Raw genomic sequence first — 25,912 nt, 5'->3', positions numbered from 1 at the left:
GCAACAGCAATTGAACCAAACTGTTAAACATATACTTGTGGAATGCCCTATTTTTAATGTTAATAGACAACGTTTTTTTAATCGGAAGAGACTTTAAATGAAATATTTTTTTAATGTGAATCCTTCTAAAATTGTACAATTTTCAAAAGTACAATTGTACAAATTATCAAAAGTAAACCTTAAAAAACTGTTTTAGATTTTTATCTTTTTTTATTGTTATTATTATTATTAATGTATTTTATCTTGTGTATTATTTATTGCTGTTGATGAATTTGAATAGTTAGAATATTTTTATAATTATAGAAAAGTGGTATTTATAATACGTGATAAATTTGAACTGTTTTTTTTTTTTTTTTTTTTTTTTTTGCCATGACATATCCAGAAAAGTTGAAATGGCAATAAACTCAAAATTCTCTCTCTCTTCCATAGAAGCATAGATCCTGAAATGTCCAGAAAGGAAACAAAACATTGTCAAATAATTTAATGGGGTTAAATTGTAATCATACGAAGCTCCAAGAACACTTTTGTGCACAAAAAAAAGTTAAATACAACTATAAGGATAGTATGACAATGCATGTTTTTTTGTATCAGTTCAACACGCAAGCACTATATTGCCTGTAATAAACGCATCCTGACCTGACACTGGAGACAAATGTGAACAAAGTAATGTTTACAGTTTCTTTGGTGCACAAAATTGTTCATGAAACTTTGTGTAATTACCGTTAAATCACAAAAGTCACAGAATGTTTTGGGGTTTTTTTTGGACTGTTTCGGTTTATGGAGGATGAGGGAGCTCTCAGATTTAATATAAAATAACTTTTTGAATTGAAATGACACGAGGGTGAGTAATTAATAACAGAATTAAAATTTTTAAATGGACCATTTCTTGAAAAAGAAAAAGTGAAATATTTTTATTATTATTTTATATTTATATATATTTTCCAAACACATCATATTTATTGTGTTGCAGCGATGCATGTTTATTGTATTCATTGATGCATATGCTTTTTCTTTTTGTTCTATTCAAAATGTCATGACTTGATCTTCAGTGAAACGACAGGCTTCTCTCTGGTGACCCCGTTTCTCTCTTACAACTCGCTTCAGGCTCACGTTCAGATCTGCCTCCATCCACTCAACAAAGCACCAATATCAAGTCCCCACTCCACATTTCTTTTTTTTTTTTCTTTTTCTTTTTGTATACAAATACATTATGGAAGAAAATATCTGTTACATTGGCACTTTAAACACGCAAGAAATCAACACTTATGAAGTAAAGAAAATCTTAAAATCAATAATTTCATTAATAAATCAAGTTACCAGTCTTGTAATTTTGTTAAGCGGTGCTGTTATAAAAAAAAGCCCTAAAATGACTCCATGTCACATCTGACAAACTGCCAGGTGCTAAAAGCTCTTTCTGGTTCAGTTTTTGACATGCCCGAAGTTCCTAAACATAAGCTAAATATATTTTTAGTTTGTCATTTTGTGTCCTGTTTTTGCTGACGCTGTGCTGTCTGGCCCTTTCAACAGTCAAAAGACATTCACACTAATTCTGTTTCCGCAAACATGTTTTGTCCCACATCAGAGATATTCGAATTATGCTGCATGGTACAGTGGCCATTCACTTTTACTATGAACAGACAAATGGTTTAAAGCTAAACGTTGTCGTTTTGTGTCTTATCAAGACTACATATCTAGCTTAAAATAAACCAAACCTAAAGTAGTGGCAGATTGTGACCAACATAGAAGTTTAATTGTTTGTTTACAGAATATATTTAAACACTACCTGACAAAAGTCTATCCAAGCCTATTCAAGTTTTAGGAACTACAAATAATAAGTTGACTTCTGGTTGATCATTTGATATCAGAAGTGGTTTATATAAATGTCAAAGGCCTCTAGATTACGCTTATTTTCCCAAAATAAAATATGATCATGCCTTGATTTCAAATGATTTAATTAGGACAGTAAGGTCTGACTTTGTTGAGACAAAAGTCTTGTCACTTAACAGAAATAATGTACAGTATAGAATATAAAGTCATGGTGCAGTGGAAAATGAATTATTATTGTGTATGACTCCCATGAACTTGTAGGACTGCATCCATACATCTCTGCAATGACTCAAATAACGTATTAATAAAGTCATCTGGAATGGCAAGGAAAGTGTTCTTGAAGGACTCCCATAGTTCATCATGATTCTTTGGATTTATCCTCAACGCCTCCCCCATCTTACCCCAGACATGCTTAATAATGTTCATTTCTGGTGACTGCGCTGGCCAATCCTGGAGCACCTTGACCTTCTTTACATTCAGAAACTTCGATGTAGAGGCTGAAGTATGAGAAGGAGCGCTATCCTGCTGAAGAATTTGCCCTGTCCTGTGGTTTGTAATGGGCAGCACCTGCTGTAATGGGCACTCTGCTGATCTCTCGCACACGCCCCCATGCTGAATGTAACAACGATTTTTGCTCCACCAAACTTGACTGATTTCTGTGAGAATCTTGGGTCCATGCAAGTTCCAATAGTCTTCTGCAGTATTTGTGATGATTGAGATGCAGTTTAACAGATAGTTCATCTGAAAACTCTAACTTCTGCCATTTTTCCAAATGACAGAAGTCAAGTTATTTTTTTGCTCCTACAACTGGAATCGATGACAAGACTTTTGTCAGGTAGTGTATTGTGCAGGGAATTTATTAGTGCTGTTCATTGTTTTTGTCTTATTTAGAGAGGTGAACATCAGCTTGCTGTAGATTGTGGAGTGGCAAGATTTAAGCAGACTAAATTAAGTTTTGCAAGCATAATCAGAAGTATTTTGTTTTTACTGGAGCATCCAGTTCTAACTTTTTAATTAAATGCTGATTGAATGAAACACCCTTCAGTTGGGAAGTTTCAGAGTGAAGATTTTTAAAGATGTTTTTAAAAGTCTTTTTTTTTAAATTAAAGATATTAATGTTTATGTTCAGGAAAAAATAGAATACAATACAATAGAATGTCACTGTACACATATACAATGTACATTATATACATGTGCGATGAGATTAAGTGCATCTTACTACTCAGTGCAAACATGTAAATATATTCTTACAATACAAATTACACTAAACAACAAGTTACAATAGAAATAACTGTAGATGATAAACAGCAGTGCAAAAATAGGGTATTAGAGAGGGGTAGGGTGAGGTGAAGTAAACAGTTCTGAGATAGAACTAGAGATATGTACAAGATGTAATATGTAAATGTAAGATTATAAATAAATAGTAGTGCAAATTAAGGGATGATAGATGGGTAGGGTGAGATGAGTAAACATTTCTGTGGTTGAATGAGAGGTTTATACAAGTGTCATGGATTGGTCAGGCTCTCACGACCCCCACTCACGAAGATCACCATCACCTGACTTCTAATGAGCACACAGCTGCATCACATTCACGAGCACCAGATAAAAGCACAGCACTCCAGTCGCTCATTGTCCGGGCTCGTCTCGACGAAAGCGGACAACTGAGCGACCACTCAGCGTAGTCATCCTCAGCTAAAACAAACGATTTACTTACCTGTTCTCTTTGTATTCCTCCTAGTCTTCCTGGTCCTCCCGAATCGTCCTGTCTTCCAGTCCTTCCAAGTCTGTGTCATCCTCTGTCAGCTGTATCTGGTGTGTGCTGTCCATCCTCGTGTATTCCTGTTACCCAGCCACGGAGGAAAAGACCCCAACATCATTCCTGATCCTCCTGGCTATCCTTCATGTGCTCCTTGTTGTCATTTAATAAACACCCTAACGTTTCCTTACCTCTGTCTCCTGTCCGCTTCATAACAGAAGCCCGGACCTATAACGACGACAACATGAGCACCCCCGATCACCTTCAAGAGCTGGTGGACCAGTTGAAGCGGATTCTACAGCCACCAGCTCCACTTTCCAACGCACCACCAGCACCGAGCACTTCCGCCTCCACAGTTTCTTCTTCGGCCCTTCCTTCCAGTCCCATGGCCCGACCAGCGCCCTACTCAGGCGGAGCGGGGGAGTGCAATGGTTTTCTGTTACAATGTTCCCTCATATTCGAAATGCAACCTTCTCTATATCCCACAGATAAGTCGAAGATCGCCTACATCGTATCTCTACTCTCTGGACCTGCACTTAAATGGGCTGAGACGATCTGGAACCAAGCCGGGCCGGTCATGAATTCCATCACTACCTTCACGGAGTATTTCAAAGAGGTGTTTGGACGTTCTGATGGGGAAGTAGCCGCTGGAGAGCAGCTGTATCATCTAAAGCAAGGTACTCTATCTACACAGGAATATGCTCTCCGGTTTCGCACTCTAGCAGCTGCAAGTGGATGGAATGAGAGATCGTTGTTGACCACGTACCGGCTCGGCTTGGAACCCACTCTCCGAATCCAACTGGCCACATTAGATGATACAATGGGTCTGGAGAGATTCATCCAACATTCTCTCCGATGTTCCGATCGTCTCCGTTCCTATCAACAGGACACCATCACCCCCTCGTCTGCACTCCTCCAATCGCCTGAGTCAACAGCCTCTCCAGAACCAGAACCCATGATAATAGAGTCTGGAAGACTGACATCAGCGGAACGACAGAGGAGGCTGACCCGGGGTCTGTGTCTATACTGCGGTGTCAGTGGACACACCCGTATGGAGTGTCCCCTTCGTCCCATTCGGACTTCAGTGAGTGTATTCAGTACGAATATTGAACAATGTAAACCACTTACTACCACCGTACAAATAACTACTGCCTCTATTTCTCTCCTTGTCACAGCCCTCATCGACTCCGGGTCAGCAGGGAACTTCATCTCCCAATCCCTCTGTCGTCAACTCCACCTCCGTACTGAGGCGTCCTCGCATATATACCAGATACAACCGATAACCCAGTGCACTCGATCTTCGACCCGTATCCATCGACAATGCGAAGACATCCTTCTTCAAGTGGGGTTGTTACATCAAGAGAGGATTCAATTTCTGGTTCTGGAGGGTGCAAATATGGACATCATTCTAGGGCGCCCGTGGCTGGTGAAGCACGATCCCATCATCTCTTGGGGCACAGGAGAGATAAAGAAATGGGGATCTGGATGTACACCTGCCTGTTTTCCAAATCTCCCTCTTCAAGGTCGGAACCCCATTTCTTTGTTTGCAACATCGGTCGAGAGCCCTCCTGAGAAGCAGTCTATCCACATTCCTAAGGAGTACAGCTCCTTTCATGATGTCTTCTGCCCCAAGAGAGCTTCCCAGCTACCGCCGCATCGGCCATGGGACTGCGCGATCGACCTAGTTCCAGATGCCCAGTTGCCAAGAGGTAGGATCTACCCGCTCTCGCTTCCAGAGAATCAGGCAATGGAAGATTACATAAGGGAGGCTCTGAGTCAGGGGTACATACGTCACTCAAAATCACCAGCCGCCTCAAGCTTCTTCTTTGTGGCCAAGAAGGACGGAGGGCTGCGTCCATGCATCGACTACAGGGTCCTAAATAACGGTACAGTAAAATACCGATATCCCCTTCCTCTGGTACCAGCCGCTTTGGAACAGCTCCGAGAAGCTAAAGTCTTCACTAAATTGGACCTCCGCAGCGCGTATAATCTGATAAGAATACGTGAGGGGGACCAATGGAAGACAGCATTCGTGACCCCTACTGGCCACTATGAATATGAGGTCATGCCTTACGGTCTGGTCAACGCCCCCTCCGTATTCCAAAACTTCATTCATGAAGTCCTCCGGGAGTTTCTTCACCACTGTGTAATAGTGTACATAGATGACATCCTCATTTACTCCCGGAGTGAGGCCGAACATCGCCAACACGTTGCGGAGGTCCTACACACATTGAGAGAACATCACCTCTACCTCAAAGCGGAGAAATGCTCATTCCACCAGAAGTCGATTCATTTCTTGGGATACATCATTGACCAAACCGGTATACGTATGGATGGGAAGAAAATTGAGGCTGTTCTATCCTGGTCAGAACCCACTTCCATTAAGGAGCTCCAGAGGTTTCTTGGGTTTGCTAACTTTTATAGACGGTTTATCAAGGACTACAGCAGGATTACATCACCTCTCACTAATCTCCTCAAGGGTAAACCCAAAGGACTGGAGTGGACCAAAGAAGCAGCCGCAGCCTTCCGCCTTCTTAAGAAGGAGTTCACAAGGGCCCCACTCCTGACTCATCCTGACCCAAATCTTCCTTTCGTGGTGGAAGTGGACGCATCCACCACCGGCGTCGGGGCAGTATTATCTCAACATCATGATACACCGCCCCGACTGCATCCCTGTGCCTATTTCTCTCGGAAGTTGAGCCCGGCGGAGCAGAATTACAGCATAGGAGACAGGGAGCTTCTAGCAATCAAGCTAGCCTTGGAGGAGTGGCGTCACTGGTTGGAGGGAGCCAAACATCCGTTCCAGGTGATCACAGATCACAAAAACCTCCAATACATCAAAGAGGCCAAGAGACTATGTCCACGTCAAGCCAGATGGTCACTTTTCTTCTCACGTTTTGATTTCTCCATTTCCTATCGTCCAGGACCCAAGAATCTAAGAGCAGACGCTCTCTCTCGTTTACACGAGCATCACGATCATGAAGAACTCCCAACGAAGATTCTTCCCGAACACATCTCCATTTGTCCGATCACCTGGAACGCTCCTCCAGTCGTTGCCACTCCGGAAGCCCCTGCTCCGCCGGGATGCCCTCCTCATCGGCAGTTCATACCACCTGAACACCGGGTAGATCTGATCCACTCCTTACATACCTCGCTAGGCACTGGACATCCAGGGATCAACAATACTCTCTCGCTAGTATCCCAACGATTCTGGTGGCCAAACATGGCAAGGGATGTGAGGCAATATGTTCAGGGCTGTAAGGACTGTGCCCAATCCAAGAGCCCACGTCATCTACCCGCTGGAAAGCTCCATCCCTTGCCGATTCCGAACCGTCCCTGGTCACACCTAGGAGTGGACTTTATCACTGACCTCCCTTCGTCAGAAGGTAATACCTGTATTCTAGTCATAGTAGATAGATTCTCAAAGTTTGTCAAACTAATCCCTCTGAAAGGTCTTCCCACAGCCTTTGAAACTGCCGACAATATCTTTAATCAAGTCTTCAGGTCATTTGGTATTCCAGAAGATATTGTGTCGGACAGAGGTCCACAGTTCATCTCACGTCTATGGAAAGCCTTCTTCAAGCTCCTAGGTGTGGCCGTCAGCCTCTCTTCTGGATATCATCCCCAAACCAACGGGCAGACAGAGAGGAAGATTCAGGAGGTGGGACGGTTCCTGAGGACCTTCTGCAGTGGTCACCAGAACTCCTGGAGCCAGTATTTGGGCTGGGCAGAATATGCCCAAAATTCACTGCGGCAACCCTCCACCGGACTCACGCCATTCCAGTGCGTCCTGGGCTTCCAACCACCGCTCTTTCCCTGGGATGGCGAACCATCTGATGTCCCCGCAGTGGATCACTGGTTCCGGGAGAGCGAGAGAGTCTGGGACGAGGCTCATCAACATCTGCAGAGGGCAGTCCGTCGAAGCAAGGTAACCGCCGATAGGAGAAGGTCTGAAGAACCCAGATACACACCCGGACAAAAGGTGTGGCTATCCACCCGGGACATACGCATGCGACTGCCCTCTCGCAAGTTAAGTCCCCGATTTGTTGGTCCCTTCACCATCGTGGAACAGGTTAACCCCGTCACCTACAAACTACAATTACCCTCTCACTACCGTATTCACCCTACATTCCACGTATCACTCCTGAAACCCTATCACGATCCTGTTCTTCCCTCCACAGAGCCTGACCACGAAGAGGAACCCCCTCCTCCACTGCTCCTAGAAGAAGGAGCCGTCTACGCAGTGAAGGAGATCTTGCGTTCCCGACGTCGTGGTGGCCAGTTGGAGTACCTGGTGGACTGGGAAGGGTACGGCCCCGAAGAAAGGACATGGGTTCCCAGAGCTGATATTCTCGATCCTAGTCTCATGGTGGAGTTTCATGAGAGCCACCCTGAGTTCCCAGCGCCTAGAGGCAGAGGGAGACCACCACGGCGTCGGAGGTGTCGGCCCTCAGGAGCGGGCCCTGGGGAGGGGGGTACTGTCATGGATTGGTCAGGCTCTCACGACCCCCACTCACGAAGATCACCATCACCTGACTTCTAATGAGCACACAGCTGCATCACATTCACGAGCACCAGATAAAAGCACAGCACTCCAGTCGCTCATTGTCCGGGCTCGTCTCGACGAAAGCGGACAACTGAGCGACCACTCAGCGTAGTCATCCTCAGCTAAAACAAACGATTTACTTACCTGTTCTCTTTGTATTCCTCCTAGTCTTCCTGGTCCTCCCGAATCGTCCTGTCTTCCAGTCCTTCCAAGTCTGTGTCATCCTCTGTCAGCTGTATCTGGTGTGTGCTGTCCATCCTCGTGTATTCCTGTTACCCAGCCACGGAGGAAAAGACCCCAACATCATTCCTGATCCTCCTGGCTATCCTTCATGTGCTCCTTGTTGTCATTTAATAAACACCCTAACGTTTCCTTACCTCTGTCTCCTGTCCGCTTCATAACAACAAGATGAATTAAGTGAATTTTTTTAGGCCAGTCAATGTGTGGGGTCAGATGCATTTAATCAGAATTTGCTATGTTATAAAAGCAAATACTGTTATTTTAAACTTTATATTCATCAAAGAAACTTTGAAGAAAATTTTATGATGATTATAATGATAATAAAGATGCATTGGTTGGGAAATAATGTTGGTGATTAAATATGTATTGAGCAACAAATCTGCATATTAGAATGATTTCTGAAGGATATTCTGAAGGATTTGCAACACTGAAGACTCGAGTAATGATGCTTAGGCCCAATCCCAATTCTTCCCCTTACCCCTACCCCTCGTTTTGAGCATTCACTTGAAGGCGTAGACCTGTCCCAATTCTCTTAAGCATGATTGCGTAGGTCCAAGGGGAAGGGCTGGATAACCCTTGAAACTGATATTTTTCCGGACCACACTCGAAACCAAGGGATAAGAAAATTTCCAAGAATACACCAGCTACAATGGCAAAATGGCTGCACACGGAAGTCAGGAGATGCACAAATTAGTTTTTTTTGTCATCATTACGATTTGTTTACAACAAACAAGCTTATGCTTTAATACATTCATAATGGCGTTCGTGTCTTACCGTCATGCTTTTTTAAAAACGATTTTAAAATACACCAAATTTTGCTATCCATAATCCATAATAATAACTCCTGTATAGCAGTCCCACAACATACTTTGCCATCTGACACTTGATGACACTCGAATACCCTGTCAGAAATGTATAGTGGCCGGGAATGAGCTTTTTACAGTGTCTGGTATAATGTTTATGTTGTTTTCGTGTTTACATAGATGAATATGGCCACGGTGTAAAAACACAGTAGTGACAGAACAGTTACGAGCTTATTGCCACATTATATCGCTGCCATACCAAAAAATAACGCAACTAGAATCACTACAGCAGTCGCTGTCATCGATCTCATATGAAGTAAAAGATTGCAATGACATACGATGACGTGTTCAGGTGTTGTAGTTCTGTCCCATTTCTTAGGAGTAAATTTAAAGCCCTTCCCCCCTTCACACTCTGTTTCAAGGGCCAAAGGGAAAGAGTAAAAAAATAATTGGAATTTGGCCTTAAAGTTTAAATCGCTTACATGACATTTTCAAATAAATTCATAAAGTGACAAAAAAATTGGTTATTTCAATTCTAACATTTAACAGTATTTTGGGTTAAATAAATGTAGACTTGGTGAGTTTTAGAATCTTTTGGAACAATATAGAGTGTACAGTATATCTGTTATATGCATTTACTAAATATTGATATATATTTTTTTTACATGTGATGTAGACTTTTAAAAATTTTACGTGTAAATGTCGGACTTTAAATCAAATATTTAATTTGATTCCACCAAATGTGTGTAGTCATTATCATTTTCATTTTAAGATAGCGGAGTGAGATAGGAACCAAAAGTCTTGTAGCATATATGATGAAAGGGAATATCTTTACGACTAGGGTCAATGCACCTTTGTGCTTTAGGCAAATGACTAGTTGTGCACCAGTATGAGATTTAACTGGTTATGATGGGTTAAATCATTTTGCTCACCCATTTACTGACCATTGATCAAAGTGATGTCCAGATAAAAGTCACATATATTTTACGTCACCAAATTGAATAATCGCCTTGTCTGGCTTGAAAACTTGAGGCCTGAGTTCCAATAAGGCATCACGAGTACTGACGTCTTCTGCATTTTTCAGTTGAAGAATAAACTGTTTGATATTTGTTTGCTTTTGTGGAGGATGAACAAAGCACTACGTCAGCAAGAAATATTTCAAGAACTGGCCTCACATATTTTTCTCCCCTCTTCTTTTCTCTAGTTTATGTATGGTTCCAGTCACCCTGATGCTGTCCAACTGTTCCCTGGCTCAGGTAGACGTCATCATTGATCTGCGGCATAAAACAACCAGGTACATCTTTTTTCTGTTTTGTCAGGGCCTAAAATGAACTATTGCTAAGCACTATGAAAGTGTTAATTGTCAGTATTGCAAGTAATTAATTGTATTAATTCTAACTGTGACTGCAAGCACATTATGGTTTAGTGTGAGGTGCTTGTATAGTTAGAAATAGCATTAGAAAATGAAACATGCATCACAAGTATCTTACAGAGTTTGTAATGAAGCTGGCTTTTAAATCTGTTGTTAGCAAAAGAAAAGTTTCCTTTTGTTTTTTTTTTCCTTGTTTAGTTTATTTTTATTATTATTAATAATTACAATGATGATCATATTATAGTTATTCAATTTAAATTTATTTTAATGATGTCTTTATTATTATATACAATCATATTTAATTAAATGTTTTGCATTTTATTAGTTTTATGATTTTTTTTTGTTGTTGTTGTTAATTTGGTTTATTTAAAAACATGGTACATTATTGTTGTTAAATTATATTATTATTAGTTCTTCACCAATTAATTCATGCCTGGAAGGGATGAACTAAAATGGAAATTGTAGATGCACTTGTAAAATAATGATTTGCTTTGTTGTGTGATGATTATTTATTATTTTATTAAATTATATAAAGTAATTTTACGAGACTTTTTGTTTTGAAAATAACTCAACATAACATTATACAGATTATTTTTAAATTAAGCTAATAAAATAACTATTTAAATCAATAAAAAAATAAAATAAAACAACAACCTATTGCCAGCATTGCCATGACACTATTGCAAGCAGCAGGAATTAGTATATTACATAGAACTGTCCTGTCAGCATGCTGTTTAAGCTGACTTTGCTTTTCCTGTGAGCATGTGCAGTACATGCATTGATAAATATATGCATTTCATATACTGTTGAAGTCAGAATTATTTATTATTTATTCTTTTTTAAATATGTCCCAAATGAAGTTTAACAGATCAAGGAATTTTTCACAATATTTCCTATAATATTTTTTCTTCTGGAGAAATTCTTATTTGTTTTATTTCAGCTAGATTAAAAGCAGTTTTTAATTTTTTCAAACTTTAAAATATATAAAATATAAAAATATTTATTTCAATATTATTAACCTTCTTAAGCAATTTTTTTTTCTCGATTGTCTACAGAAAAGACTATCATTATACAATGATTTTGCTAATTATCCTAACTTGCCTAATTAACCTAATTCACCTAGTTAAGCCTTTAAATGTCACTTTAAGCTGAATTCTAGTATCTTGAGAAATATGTCAATTTTATTTTTGTAGCACTATTAAACACAACCAGAGGTTGACCAATGTGCTGCACAATGTACTGTACATCACAACAAAGAAAATTCACACTTTTATTGATAAAATGATCAAACAGTCAGAGGTAAGTTTTCAACCCAAATTTAAAAACAGACAGAGATTAAACAGATTTAATGCAGAGGGGCAGAGCGTTCCACAACCTAGGACCAGCTATTGCGAAGGCACGGTCACCCCTGCATTTCAATCCCTGAGTCAACAGGGATACATAACAATCTCTGGTTAGATGACTGAAGAGATCGACCAGGCTGATGCTCAATCAACATGTCTGACAGATAAGAGGGTGCCAGTCCATTTAGAGATTTAAAAACCAATAGAAGAATTTTAAAAGTGACTCAATAGTGCACAGGCAACCAGTGCTTGGAGCATAAGACTGGTGTAATGTGGTCATGTTTCTTGGTACGCGTTAAAAGCCTTGCAGCAGCATTATGAGCTAATTGTAAATGGGATAAGGTTTTCAGACTAATCCCAAAATATAATGAGATAGAATAGTTCAACCTAGTGATAATACAAACATGGATTATTTTTCTAGATAGAATAGTTTTAGCTGTTTTTAGAATAGTTTTAGTCGAAGCTGAAAGAAGCAGGATTTGACCCATGCATTTATCTGTTTGTCAAAGCTCAAGCCATCATCCAGAATAACACCCAGATTTTTTTACCCAGGGCTTCATAGAAAAACTTGTTTTTTCAAGATTAACTATCGGTGCTCTAGAAGAGTTTCACGGGCCGAACATTAAATCTTACTTTCATTAAAATCTAGAAAGTTCAAAGACAACCAGGCTTTCACATCTGACAAGCATAGCATAAGTCTCTAGCCCACAAATATCTTGTCTGATATTATGGAGTGTCATCATGGCAGGGATAAAATAAATCAGTTTTTAGAAATGAGTTATTACAACTATCATGTTTATAAATTTGTTAAAAAATCTTTCTGTTAAACAGAATATGTGGAAATATACAGGCAGCTGATAACTTAGGAGGGCTAATAATTCTGACTTCAACTGTATGCATAATATATGCGGATATTTTGAACTGCCATTTTTGAAACTTCTGTGCATCCCTAATGCTTGATTTAAACAAAATGATGGTGACAAGCCATAAATATAATTTGTAGCTGCCAACTTTCCTGATACCTAATATCCAAATGTTGTAAATGTAGGATGATTTTGTAATGTCTGACACTCTCTTGTGTCTTCTTTACACAGCCCAGAGTCACTGGAAGTGCACGGTTCTTTTAGCTGGCTGGGCCAGACCCAATATAAATTGCAACTCCAAGCACAAGAGGTCTATAGGCTTTCATTGAAAGCCTGTTTCTTCCAGGCTGGAGTTTATAATTTGGGCACACCCCGTGTCTTCGCCAAGTTGGCACAGACCAGCGCAATGTGTGAGACCAGCCAGCAGAGCGCCATGCCTGCTCTCATCATCATCAACAGTGTTTGAGGAACTCCACAGCAACTCCACAGTCCAACATTTCCTGGCCCACCTAAATAAATGACTCCAAGATTTTTTTGTTCGTTTTTTTTCTACTTGTTGCTAAAATGAAATCTAATTGGCAGTTAAGTAGTTTAAAAAAAACTTGAACATATGTGTTTCAACTTAACACTGCATCTGTTGTGCTCGTACGGTCTGCTATGGTGAGCTAAATACAAACAAACTCTCCATGTTTTGTCTGAAATACACCTGAAGCGTGACTGGACCTGTTTCCATGTTAATTTATCTCTCATGTCCACCATGTGTATCTTTTTTGCTTTTGTTTTATGAACTTTTTTTTTTTTTTTTTGGTTTTAGAACTATATTTCTTTAAGACCCCAAACATGTGTAATGTTGATGCTGTGATTTAATGGTTGTCCACTGCGATCTGTTGCCACAGTAACTAAAAAAAGTACTTTCTTAAAAACCAGAAGATGAAGCACTGTAACCTGATGGCCTGGAGATGATATTATAGCAGCTGCTGAAAGCACGTGTTCTGCTTTATTCAGTCACACTGCAAATGTGGAGTAAATTTAATATCACCTTATGAGGGGCCAGTAGGATCTGCAAAGTCCAGCGAGGAGCCGGCTGAATCCACAGATTTTAAAGGACCTGTAAAGACACCAAGAGGGTTAAAGTCACAATTAGAGGGCATATTTTTGCATCCAGCAGTGGGTGGGCAGTGTCGTTTCTCTCTGGAAATTTTTAATTTTCTACAAAACCAATCATCTTCTCCCACCACCTCTCAGCTCTCATTCTGTCATCTCCACTATTATGATCAAACTGTTATTTAAATGTATCTACACCACTGCTTTTCTGAAGAAAAAAATGATGTATTATATTTATAACAAATTACTGTACATGGAATAAAATGTAACCAATAACCAAGAACCCCTGCTGCTTGTGGTCTTTTTATTTTAGATTCAGTTTACTGTATTGAGTTGGCAAATGCCACATCGTATATCAAAGCACAACTTGATTTTTGTTCTAAAATGTGCTGCCTTATAGGCATTTAGTTGAATGTACTGGGTTAAATGATTGATCTGAGGCTTTTGATTGTTTTTTTTTCCAGTGTATTTCTTTTTGGCATGTCTTGTTATTTGTAGTTTTAATTTTTAAGAAGTCTAACAAAAAAGCTGTGCCTCTTAATCTTGCCCGAAATGCTTTTCCGGCTACGTTCACAAGGCAAGGCTCAGTGCTCAAATTAGATTTTTTCTCAGATCTGATTTTTTTTGCATAGCTGTTCACATTGTTGTTATAAATGTGGTCAATATTAGATTTGTGAACAGATCTCGGTCCTAAACTGACCCGCATGTGCAAAAGTACAATTACGGACAGCAAAAATGTCTAATTATGCACACAATGTATATACTGTACGAAGTAAGCACGTTGTCAGACAGATTATGCGTAATATGATCATTGCTCTTTTCACAAACAGCCGTGGTGTATTTCATGAACTGTAAAGGGTTGTTCTGCTACTGCTAATGTGTATTTTGGTATTTGAAACCTAAAATAAGTCACTTGTGATTGAAAACACGGATCATTTGTGATATATGACAACTGCGCTGTGTGTTTTTCTGACCACCGGTGTCGTGAACTCATAAAGGGTTAATGAGCAGCCGCAGACTGAAATGTGAAGGCAGAGTTGGTTTATCTCTGTTTGGAGTTATTTCATTTTACGTCGTTATAAACAACATGCACGTGCAGAATGGGGGTTTGGGTGCTTGAGCACCTGCCCTTTTTTCACTCGGAGAGAAAGTGCATCCTTAAAATGAAAGTGCTCCTCCTTTGCGCACGGATCTCCTATCCGCAACACCCCCTGACTCTCTTCAGCTTTGCAATCAACCCGTGCCCCATTGTTAACCAGATTGGTTTACAAGCACCAGTTTTGCCTTCAAAATTTATTTAAAATGAACAACAAACTTTCTGTGGTAGAGTAATTACCCTGTGTGCCATTCTATATGCTGCTAAAGAGTAGATGATGTTTGCAGAACAGAATAATGACGCATGTCGCTCAAAGATTATGTAAAAGTCACATGAGTTCCTACATAACCGTTCACACTGCGATCACATTGCAAAACTTCAGATTTGTGTCTGATTTAATACTACATATGAAAGTGGCACAAATTGAAAAAAAGATGAAAAGATCCGATTTTAATGCGGTTTGAGCTGTTCACACTGTCAAGACAAAAACAGATCAAAGAATAGACAAAAGAGTCACATGTGGGCAAAAAAAATCAGATTCGGGCCACATTTGCCTGCAGTGTCAACGCAGTCTCAGTGTCATTGTGCTTTCATTTTCAGTCTGTAAGGTTTACTGTTGGACTGGAGCACTTAGTTTGTTTAAAATGTAATGCATTTTGTCCCTGAAACAAGCTAAGTATATTGTGACAACTTAAACATCATTCTCTACAATTGTCAGCAGAAGCACAAGTAAACAGAGTGGCAAATTTCAACGCAATAGCCATTACATTACTACATGCAGACAATTATTTATATATATATATATATATATATATATATATATATATATATATATATATATATATATATATATATATATATATATATATATATCTGTATATATATATATATATATATATATATCTGTATATATATATATATATATATATATATATATATATATATATATATATAAGTATATATATATATAAGTATATATATATATATATATATATATATATATATATATATATATATATATATATATATATATATATATATATATATATATATAGATATATAGATATATATATACAGATATATATATATATATATATATATATATATATATATATATATATATATATATATATATACAGATATATATCTATATATCTATACAGATATATAGATATATATATATATATATATATATATATATATATATATATATATATATATATATATATATATATATATATATAAATAGATATATAAATAGATAGATAGATAGATATAACACCTTACAATAACAGTACATGAATAATGATGTATTAATATGTAAACTAAACATTAGTTTATTATGAATTAATGATGAGTTAATGCATGCATTAATCATGGACTAACTTTAACCACAACATGAGTCACATGAGGTCATGTGTGAATAACAGCTACCCTAATTACTTACATGTTGTTAATTAAAGGGCACATATGTTACCCCTTTTTTCATATTTAATATAAGTCTTTGTGTCCCCAGAATGTGTCTGTAAAGTTTCAGCTCAAAACACCCATCAGATTATTTATTATAGCTGTTTGAAGTGTCTATATTATAGCTGAAAAAAAGTTGTTGCTGTTTTCTTGTACTGGGCCTTTAAGGCTAGTCCTTCCCGCCCACCGTTCCCACGTGCCTGTCAGCAATCGCCGCCCTCAGCTGCCACAGGAAGCAGATCTCATGTAACGTGTGTGAGAAATACTACAGTAAGAACTTTAACAATCAGTATTTGATGCATTTTTTTGTGGATTTGCAACAATGAGTCACACACAATGTCATTACAAAGTTCACACACAGCGAGGACACACGCAGACACACACACACATGCACACACAGAGAGAGAGAGAGACAGTGCGTTAAGCTTTGCACTAGTTTTGCACGCATATGTGACATGATACTGGTAATATCTACTGCTGTGTGGATATCTGTTATGTTAATGTACAAAATAAACCTGATTTAACATCCACAAACTGGGATTGATGCGTCTTCCTTTATAATTGTTCTGACACGCGGCTGTGCTGACGAAGTAAAGCTAAGCTAAATTGCTGTAATTCATTACAAACGTGCACTGTTTTAAAACGTTTTAAACTTGTAAAACTCACTCTTGATCACGTTTAATGATGATTAATGATCCTAGCGAACTGAACACACCTTTTATTCCCGGTTGCTTTGCGCTCATCCTCTCTTGTTGATATGATTATACCCGTGACTACCGGGACATGTTAATGTGCGCAGATGTCAATCAATATTGGTGGGCGGGGGGACTGCACTCCAACGTAAAGATGCGGGCGATCTGAAAACCGCTCCAATTTTTCCACCGTTTTCATGTCTAAATTTGAGCAGCTGGTGGCCAATCTTCATTGATTTCACATACCACCAGAAAGAGTGTGAAGGTGTGATTTGCAGAGTAACAGCACAGTTTTGCAAAAAATATTGCAATGCACACAACATTGTCATATGATGACATATCAGAGTTCAAAAGAGAATAAATTGTTGGTGTGCGTCTCGTTAGCACATCTGTGACTAAGACAGCAAGTCTTCGTAATGTATCATGAGCCATGGTATCCAGACTAATGTCAGCAAACCACCAAGAAGAACAACCACACCCAACCGAAGTAACTACGGATGCAAGAGGATGCTATCTGAAAGGGATGTACGGGTCCTTACACTGATTTTATTCAAAAAACATAAAACCACAGCTGCCCGACTCACTGCAGAATTAAATGTGTACCTCAACTCTCCCGTTTCCACCAAAACTGTTGGTCAGGACCTCCACAGGGTCAATATACATGGTCAACTGCTCACTCGTGCCAATGCCAAATGCCTGTTTCAATGATGCAGCAGCCAAAATCTTGGGCTGTGGATAATGTTAAACATGTTTTGTTCTCTGATGAGTCCACCTTTGCTGTCTTTCCCACATCCGAGAGAGTTACGGGAGAAGCCCCAAAGAAGCATCCCATCAAGACTATTGATGCCCAGAGTAAAACATGGGGGAATCAGTGATGTTTTGGGCTGCAATATGGCATTTCCTATTGGCTCAATACTGGTGCTAGATGGAGCATCACTGCCACGGACTACCGATGCATTCTGAAGAACCACCAATGGTCCAAACATTGTATCCTAAAGGCGGTGGCGTGTATCAGGATGATTATACACCAATACACACAGCAAGACTGGTGACAGAGTGGTTTGATGAACATGAAAGTGAAGGTGAACATCTCCCATGGCCTGCACACCCACCAGACCTAATTATTATTGAGCACTATATGGGATATTGTGGGGGAATGAGTCAGGAAATGTTTTCCTCCAGCAGCATCACATAGTGACTCTGAACACTGTTCTACAAAAAGAAAGGCTTAAAATCCCACTGGCCACTGTGCAGGACTTGTATCTGTCATACTTAAGATGAACTGATGGTATATTGTCCGCAAAAGGAGGTCCGACGCCATACTAATGAATTATTTGTTGATTCATTTTCTTTTCGTCTTAGTCCCTTTATTCATCAGGGGTTGCCACTGCGGAACGAACCACCAACTTATCCAGCTAATGTTTTATGCAGCGGATGCCCTTTCAGCAGCAACCCATCACTAGGAAACACCCATACACTCTCATTCACACACATACAGACAATTTAGCTTACCCAATTCCCCTATAGTGCATGTGTTTGGACTGTGGGGGAAATCAGAGCACCTGGAGGAAACCCACGCAAACACGCGGAGAACATGCAAACTCCACACAGAAATGCCAACTGTCCCACCTGGGGCTCGAACCACTGACTTTCTTGCTGTGAGGCAACAGTGCTAACCACTGCGCCACCCCACTAATGATCTATTGTGCTCTAAAACCAGGCCTTTCAGTTTCATTGTCTAACCCCGTAGATGTGTAATACATTTTATTTTTTAATTATTTATATAATTTTGAAATAGTAATCAGTTATTCACAGTATACTATTACTGTTCATCTGTTAGACAAATCTTTTTTTTTTTTTTATCAATTTCAGCTTTACACATGCAAAAAAATGTGTGGTTATGCTTAGTAATTTGTAAATTGAGTTTAATAAGTGTGAGTTTAAGAGTTTAATATTTTTTCTAATAAATATCTAATGTTTTTCTACATTAACACTGATTCATTGTCATTTCCACCACACCCTGTCATTTCCACCACCGCCCTGTCATTTCCATCACCACACACATTTTTAAAAAAATATTTAAAAAGTTCTTATCACACATTAAAAGTGTACTCACAATGTATGAGTTCATGCTCTATTTAATATACAAATTCAGTTTATTTATTTTCTAAAAAGCTCTTAACCAAATTAATAATAATTTTTAGAGTGTGGCAGGTTTACAATTCAGCATTTGGTCCTAAGGGACTAATTTTTTTCATTGACAAATGTATATTTATTGTATATATTGTGGAAAGACTGGTTAAAGAGACAAAAACTATTTTAGACAATGCTTGACTTTCATAATTTATTTTATTAATTATTAATTTCATTTCATTTACATTTTGAAATAAAAGCTGTATATTTAGATGTGGTGGAAACAACATTTGTTCAGTTCACGATGGAAAGAAAATGTTAAATATGAACAATTTCTCTTCTTATCCAAGTTTGTCCTATTACAGATCTTAAAACTAGACAAATTGTTTAAACTTATGAGGCTATGCTGCGTTAATTTTGAACAAGTTCTTTTCACTCAACTTCACAAGGCTAAAAGATGGAGGGGCACATCATCATTAACTCATCGTTAACTACTCATCAATTCCTGTGTTAAACTATTCATGTTAATGTGGACAGAACAGGTTTCTATTGTTATTCAGTGTAAACGCACTAGACGGATGTGCATAAGGAGTCCACGACTAGTTAAGAATGGGTTGATGATGTGCCCCTTCAAGTAAAGTCAAGAGAAACATAGGCTATTAAGTGTTCGTGATGGTTAAATTAAGCATAAACTAATGTGATAATTAATTAACATACAAGTATGTATTAACAAGTAATTAGGGTAGCCGTTAATCACACATTAATTCATGCGACTCATGTTAATTAAAGTTAGTCCATGATTAACGAATGCATTAACTCATCATTAGTTCATAATAAATTAATGTTTAGTTTACATATTAACATACCATTATTCGTGTACTGTTATTGTTATCATTTTGTCCATTTCTCTCAAAACTTCAACTCATGAAATGATTAAACAGGTTAAAGCTAATCTTCTATATTATCAAATCCTTGATGTGTGTTTAAATGCAGAATGTTTCCACTCTTAACATTACCTCTTTTGGCCCTTCCTCCTTTTTATATAGGTGTCTTCCCGTCAATTTCGTTTCTCCACTTTGTTGCCTATTGTAATTTCCTTCAGTTTTCAAAAGAAAAAAAAAACACGCAGCACTAATCATTTGAACAGGAATGTGGAACCTGTTTATTAAAAGAATCTATATCTAATGTAATGTGTATGTGTGGGCTAAAAGGCACGAGCGGCTCTATTACAATAACGCGCGCGCGCTGTCGTTAAAGGTCGTCGTGTTTCCAAACTCACCACTGAGCGCATCAGTCGTTCGGTACAACTGCTCTTTTATGGAAGGGAGTCTGCAGGAGGTCATTCTCAACTCACTGTTAGCCACCCAGAATCACCTGCACGTGCGTTTGCGCGTACAGTCTTGCGCAAAAACTCTGACACCACCGGAAGGTCTGATCTCGCTTTTTGGTCTCCCACGCTCATCCACTCTCCTGCGCGCGCCAGCACCGCGATGTGGGTCCGAACTGCGGAGCTTTGACGAATGATCACGAGGAAAACCTTTCCGAGGAGAGGCGAGGCTGACGGCTGTCACGGTAAGATGGTGATGCTGAGGATGTTGACTGGAAGAGACCAGTCAGGGTTGTTTGAGTCTACTTTACATTAAAGGAATTTTCCGAGTGATTGCATTAAGTGTGTCCCAGCGAGCAGGTGCATGTGGAGAAATTGCGCGCAAAACAGGCAGGTGTGGATGCGAGAGTTTGGCGCGCGCCAAAACCCCAAGTGCCTGCGACTGTTGCGCTTTTCTCTTCTGTTGTGCTGTATTTCCTCCTTCAAATGTTCCACACACTTGTTAATTAGATTGTAATCCGGCTTTATAAACTGCTGCGGCGTTTTCCCAGACTTTGGTTTGGTTTTATTAGTGAATGAAAGTGTTGCGCTTCTGTTCGCATAAAGGTCGAGGAGTGTTGTAACACATTTAGTGACCGCGTCTATGTGCCTCAGTGGTGTTTTGCACTGAATAAATGATTACACGTTTGTCTGCTAAAATATGAATCATCTTCGACCCAAATTAATGTCAAACCTAAAGTACTGCTACACTTGTAACACCAAATGTGACATTTTAGCTTTTAAATAATTTTATTGTGGTCATCAAATGTACTTTACAATATCTGTCACCTCTCTAAGCTCTGTTCATTTTATTGTAATATGTTAAACAGCTATAGCAACTATTAAAAAAAGGTGTAATAAATACACTAACCTTGATGTTATCATCTCCGTGAGGAGAAGCTTATAAATCATGCTACTGTGATGGCTGTAGGGGTCTGGTTCAATGTAGGGGATATATTTTTAAATTCGTACAGTATAACAATCATTATGTCTACAGAAATTTTCCATCAAGTAGAAATACTAATGTCTGTATGTCTTTACAAAGTCTCCTACAAACATGAGAACTTAATGTGTTCGTGTGTGTACATAATCACACTGTAAAAAATGTGGGTTCCACACAATTGATTTATGTTGAGACAACATGAAGAAATTAAGTTATCTTATTAGTTTTTACTAATTTAAGTGGATTGAACATAAAAATATTAAGTTTTCTCCCAAAGAACTCAAGAATTGTGTTGATTCAGCTTATTTCAAATTAGTTGTTTGAACAAGCAGCAAATGTATTTTTTGAGTGCACATTCTGGGGACAAGTTTGTACCAAGTAAGCTAAACCTTAGAAATTCCCCCAAAAGCGTATATATTACAGAAACACCGTCATTTAAAAAACAAAATATGTATAAATTTGAATAAAGAATGTTTTAAATTGTTAAAATGCTGTAAGATTATAGAGGTTATAGTTTTTGTAACTTGCTGCAAACTTGATTTAAAAATGATTTACTGCTTGTTCAAACTATTTATTTAAATTGAGTTGAATCAACACGATTTTTGAGTCTAAGTTGAGTCTAACTTAATTGTTTTATGTTCAGTCCACTTAATATGTCAAAACATTTAAGTTAGCTTAATCGATTTGTGTTGGGACAACATGAAGGAATTGTGTGCATTTTTAGTGTATGTAGAAACAGAACTCCAGTGTCTATTTACATAACTCAGTGTGTGTGTGTGTGTGTGTGTGTGTGTGTGTGTGTGTATCTCATATTTTGGACAAAATTGTACCCATGAATTAGTCAAGTTTGTATGTTTAGATCAGCAGAAACATAAAAATGTTCTAATTAAGAGTGACAATTAAATGTGTTAGGCTCAGATCTCCCTACATTGTGGTCACTAAATTGTTGAGGTTAGGGTTTAAGGTCAGTTACTGTATGGTTATAGGGCACAAGAAAACAGTCAAAATATACATAATAGAAAGCTGTATGTCTACAGAAACTTCCAATCAAACCACTAACCACACTAACCAAATGTCAAAATCTCTAAAAATATATTTCAGAACCATTGTCAATTTTTTTAAACTATATATCTAAACAAAGTTTTAAATTATAGAAATACAGTGAGGTTTAGTCTGTGAAAAAGGGAAAGGTTAAATTTCTTGCTATATTTAAAAAACATTAGAAGTGCAGATTCCCCATTTAGGTAGCTGAGTATGTGTGTGTGTGTAGGTTTAGCTATGTGAGGGCTCAGTTGTCTTTACTAATAACAAAGTGACCAAATAAGGACATTTCACTGATTAAATAGGAAGACTCATAAATTGGTCAGAACATGTTTTCATTAGTATCTAACAATTAGCATGTGTTTCTGTCGGGGTTGGGTTTAGGGTCAAGGTTAGTACCACTTAAATTTTTGTGTAAATGAGCCTCACACAGGTGAGTGGGCTTGACAAACCACCTGTACAGGCCCAGCCTGGTGAAAAGGGTAGTTCTTTTTACTTAAAAAGTGTACTTTTTGCAGTTATTCGCCTCATTTTCTATTTAATTATGAGGTTTAAATCTTTTAGCTGGATTAGCTGGTCAGATGGTCATCAAATCCACAATTTTTGATGTACCAAAAAATTGCCTAAAGATTTTTAATATAGAAATATGGAAAAAACAACTTATTTTTAAAATCATATATCGTTAGAAAAAACTGTAGTCTGTTGTCATTTATTAGACAAACAACAAACTGGCCAGCACATTCAACTTTCCTTAGTCAGAATTTGGCCTTTAGAATAATTTTTTTTAATATAATAAAAAATAATGTTCATGATTTTTTTCTAGCCTCTCCTGAAAAGTTTGAAAATTCATGGATAACAACAACAACAGCCTAATTGGTATTAAAGGGCACCTATGGTGAACAATCTATACTTTTCAAGCTGTTTGGACAGACATGTGTGTAGGCATAGTGTATAGACCATCATATTGGGGTGAAATAAACACACTCAGTCCTTTTTATTCAATTTAACAACATAAAAACAGTGGACCAAATGGAGCGGTTTTCAGAGTGAATGCAACTTGATGTAGGAGTGCGGTCCCTCCGCCCACCAATACTGATTGACAGGCGCGCATCACCATATGCTCAATTTGTTGTTTCACATCCGCCATTTTCAGCGTGTGAGTCAAAGCGATATCACTAAAAGAACACCCTTGCTCTGTTTTTATATGTAAGGCTCATTGGGATCAACACAAGATCAACATTCACCACATGAACGCTCTAATTGGAATTAATGTTTGTAACTTTAGGTAGATTTGCAAACATGTGTACTTGTTTTCATTGCGTCTACCTTAAACTTCAGCCATTTGCATTTCTCACAGTCACAGAACCTCCCTGTGATCTTAACTAGGTGCAGCTGGAAAAGCGAGCGCGTTGCCTCACGTGCGCATCCCTCCATTGGAAATAAAATAACGAACTTGCCTGCAGGTCGCACACCAGAAGCACCGCTCTGCTTGGCGAGACGCTCAGTGCCATGCATTTTAGAATTCTAAACATAGGTTTCTATCTGGGTACACAAAACGGTGCTTCAAGTCGGCGGCTGTCCGCGGTGCCTAGCCACGATTCGGGACACTTCATGCTTCTGCTGAGCCACAGAGCGCCATCTGAATAGTTTAATTTCAAATAACAACAGAATATGCATGTCTGGTGTGCCGTGTCACTGCTCCAAGCGTCGCATCCGGTGCCTCAGTCAAAGTTAATTCAGTGTGCGTGGTTATTAGTCTCGGTGTACAAGCTTGGAACTTTAAACTAGCACACAGTTGGCTGTAAATACAAAGACACAAATGATTTTGTACTCTCTGCTTGGTCTGTGTCCGAGTCCTACATGTACGGCTGAATGCTGGTCCTCTCACTCATGTTGCTTCTCTCTGTCTGCCTGTCTGTTGCCAAACACAGAGCGGGGGAGCTCTTGCCCTTGTTACGTTGGGCGGGAAGTCGAAACTAATTTTCATATGAAGCAACACATCCCTAAAACAGCGAGCTGTGTACACGCCCCCAAAATAACACTTTTAAACACATTATAATAAAACAATCTGAATTGTGTTTTAAACTGAACCTAAACTGGCACACTCAGAAGAACCATAATATTAATATTAAATCATAAAAAAGGGGTAAACTATATGCCCTTTAAAATTTACTTTAATATGGGGCGCTTTTGGTTCTTTGGACCATTTCATTGGTCAGTTTTTCTTTTAAGAATAAGGTCCAAGATCTAGAAGAAAAGTTACTTGTACAATGTTTTTTTTAATTTAACAACAGTAGATCAATAGTGAAAGTTGACTTACGTCAAATTTTGTGTGGTCTTAAAACCTTTGATGTCTTATTTGACCTTTGTCAGTAGGGGTAGGTCTTTTAAACCTGAAATCAGGTTAGTGTAGTTAAATTTGACAACCTAATGTTGAGATCAAGCTTATTTGTTAAAATAAAATATCTACAAAATGTAAGTAGTGTAAAATTGCGGATATGTTTACAAGGTTGTGTGTAGGCTAGAGAAGAATGGAATGTCTACACAAAATGAAGGAAACCTAAAATGTTTTAGGCAAATGTAGGGAAATATGTGGCCCTCAGGAGTTTGAAAACTGTAAATCATAAATAAAAAAAAATTGTTCTTGTTAAAAATGGATCTAAATGCATTAGGTTGAGATTAAAGTCACTATTTAAAGCATTTCCCTCTAAATCTAAAGTTGAACTAGTGAATTGCCCTCTGAAGGTTATTAACATCACCCTTTGGCGGTGCCTGTGGTCTGAGCTCTCTCACTGAAAGAGCGGTTTGGCAAGGAGACTGTAAGGCTTTCTGTCCCCCCTTCACCCGTCCCTGGCTGCAGACCCTCCTTCCATTAACAAAGTAAATTGACATACATCCTCATAGTGCTTTAACAGTTCAGCCTATTACTTAAGAAGTAAATTACTCTGATGAGACATCAGAGAGCCAGAAACGTGCAGATCAAAACAGGTAGTTAATGCAGTCAACCTGTGTGATTATAATCAGGAATGCTTAGGCTGTACATCGTTTAAAAACATGTTTAGTATACTGCATCTAAATCAACCTTCATTACAATATAATCAACAATTGCTGATAATGTTTGTTGTGGTATGAAGTTCACTGTAAAACACAGGTATTCAAGCAAGCCATCAGTAGTAGATATAGAGACAACAGAGACCTGTTATATAATGCAAAATTCAAGAGCCGTAACATGCTGTAATATGATATTAATTATAACGCAAATTTCTAATCAGCCAATCACATGGCAGCAACTAAGCACATTTAGGCATGTAGACATGGAC

General features: G+C 38.5%; 1 protein-coding gene across 4 annotated transcripts in view; it reads left to right on the top strand.

Moving 5' to 3' along the window:
* The window catches only part of trappc8 (trafficking protein particle complex subunit 8), a 173,322-nt gene extending 159,185 nt beyond the window's left edge, over positions 1-14,137 (top strand). For all 4 annotated transcript variants that reach the window (XM_056480723.1, XM_056480722.1, XM_056480721.1 and 1 more), the window contains 2 exons: positions 10,377-10,466; positions 12,982-14,137. In XM_056480723.1, the coding sequence (XP_056336698.1) occupies positions 10,377-10,466; positions 12,982-13,216 (325 nt within the window). In that variant the 3' untranslated portion in view covers positions 13,217-14,137. The remainder of the gene's footprint in view (positions 1-10,376; positions 10,467-12,981) is intronic.
* Positions 14,138-25,912: the final 11,775 nt, after the last annotated feature.

Source organism: Danio aesculapii, chromosome 20, assembly GCF_903798145.1.
Source record: "Danio aesculapii chromosome 20, fDanAes4.1, whole genome shotgun sequence".
NCBI lineage: Eukaryota > Metazoa > Chordata > Actinopteri > Cypriniformes > Danionidae > Danio > Danio aesculapii.
Note: the sequence above shows the minus strand (reverse complement) of the source record. Positions and strands in the feature narration are given on the sequence as shown.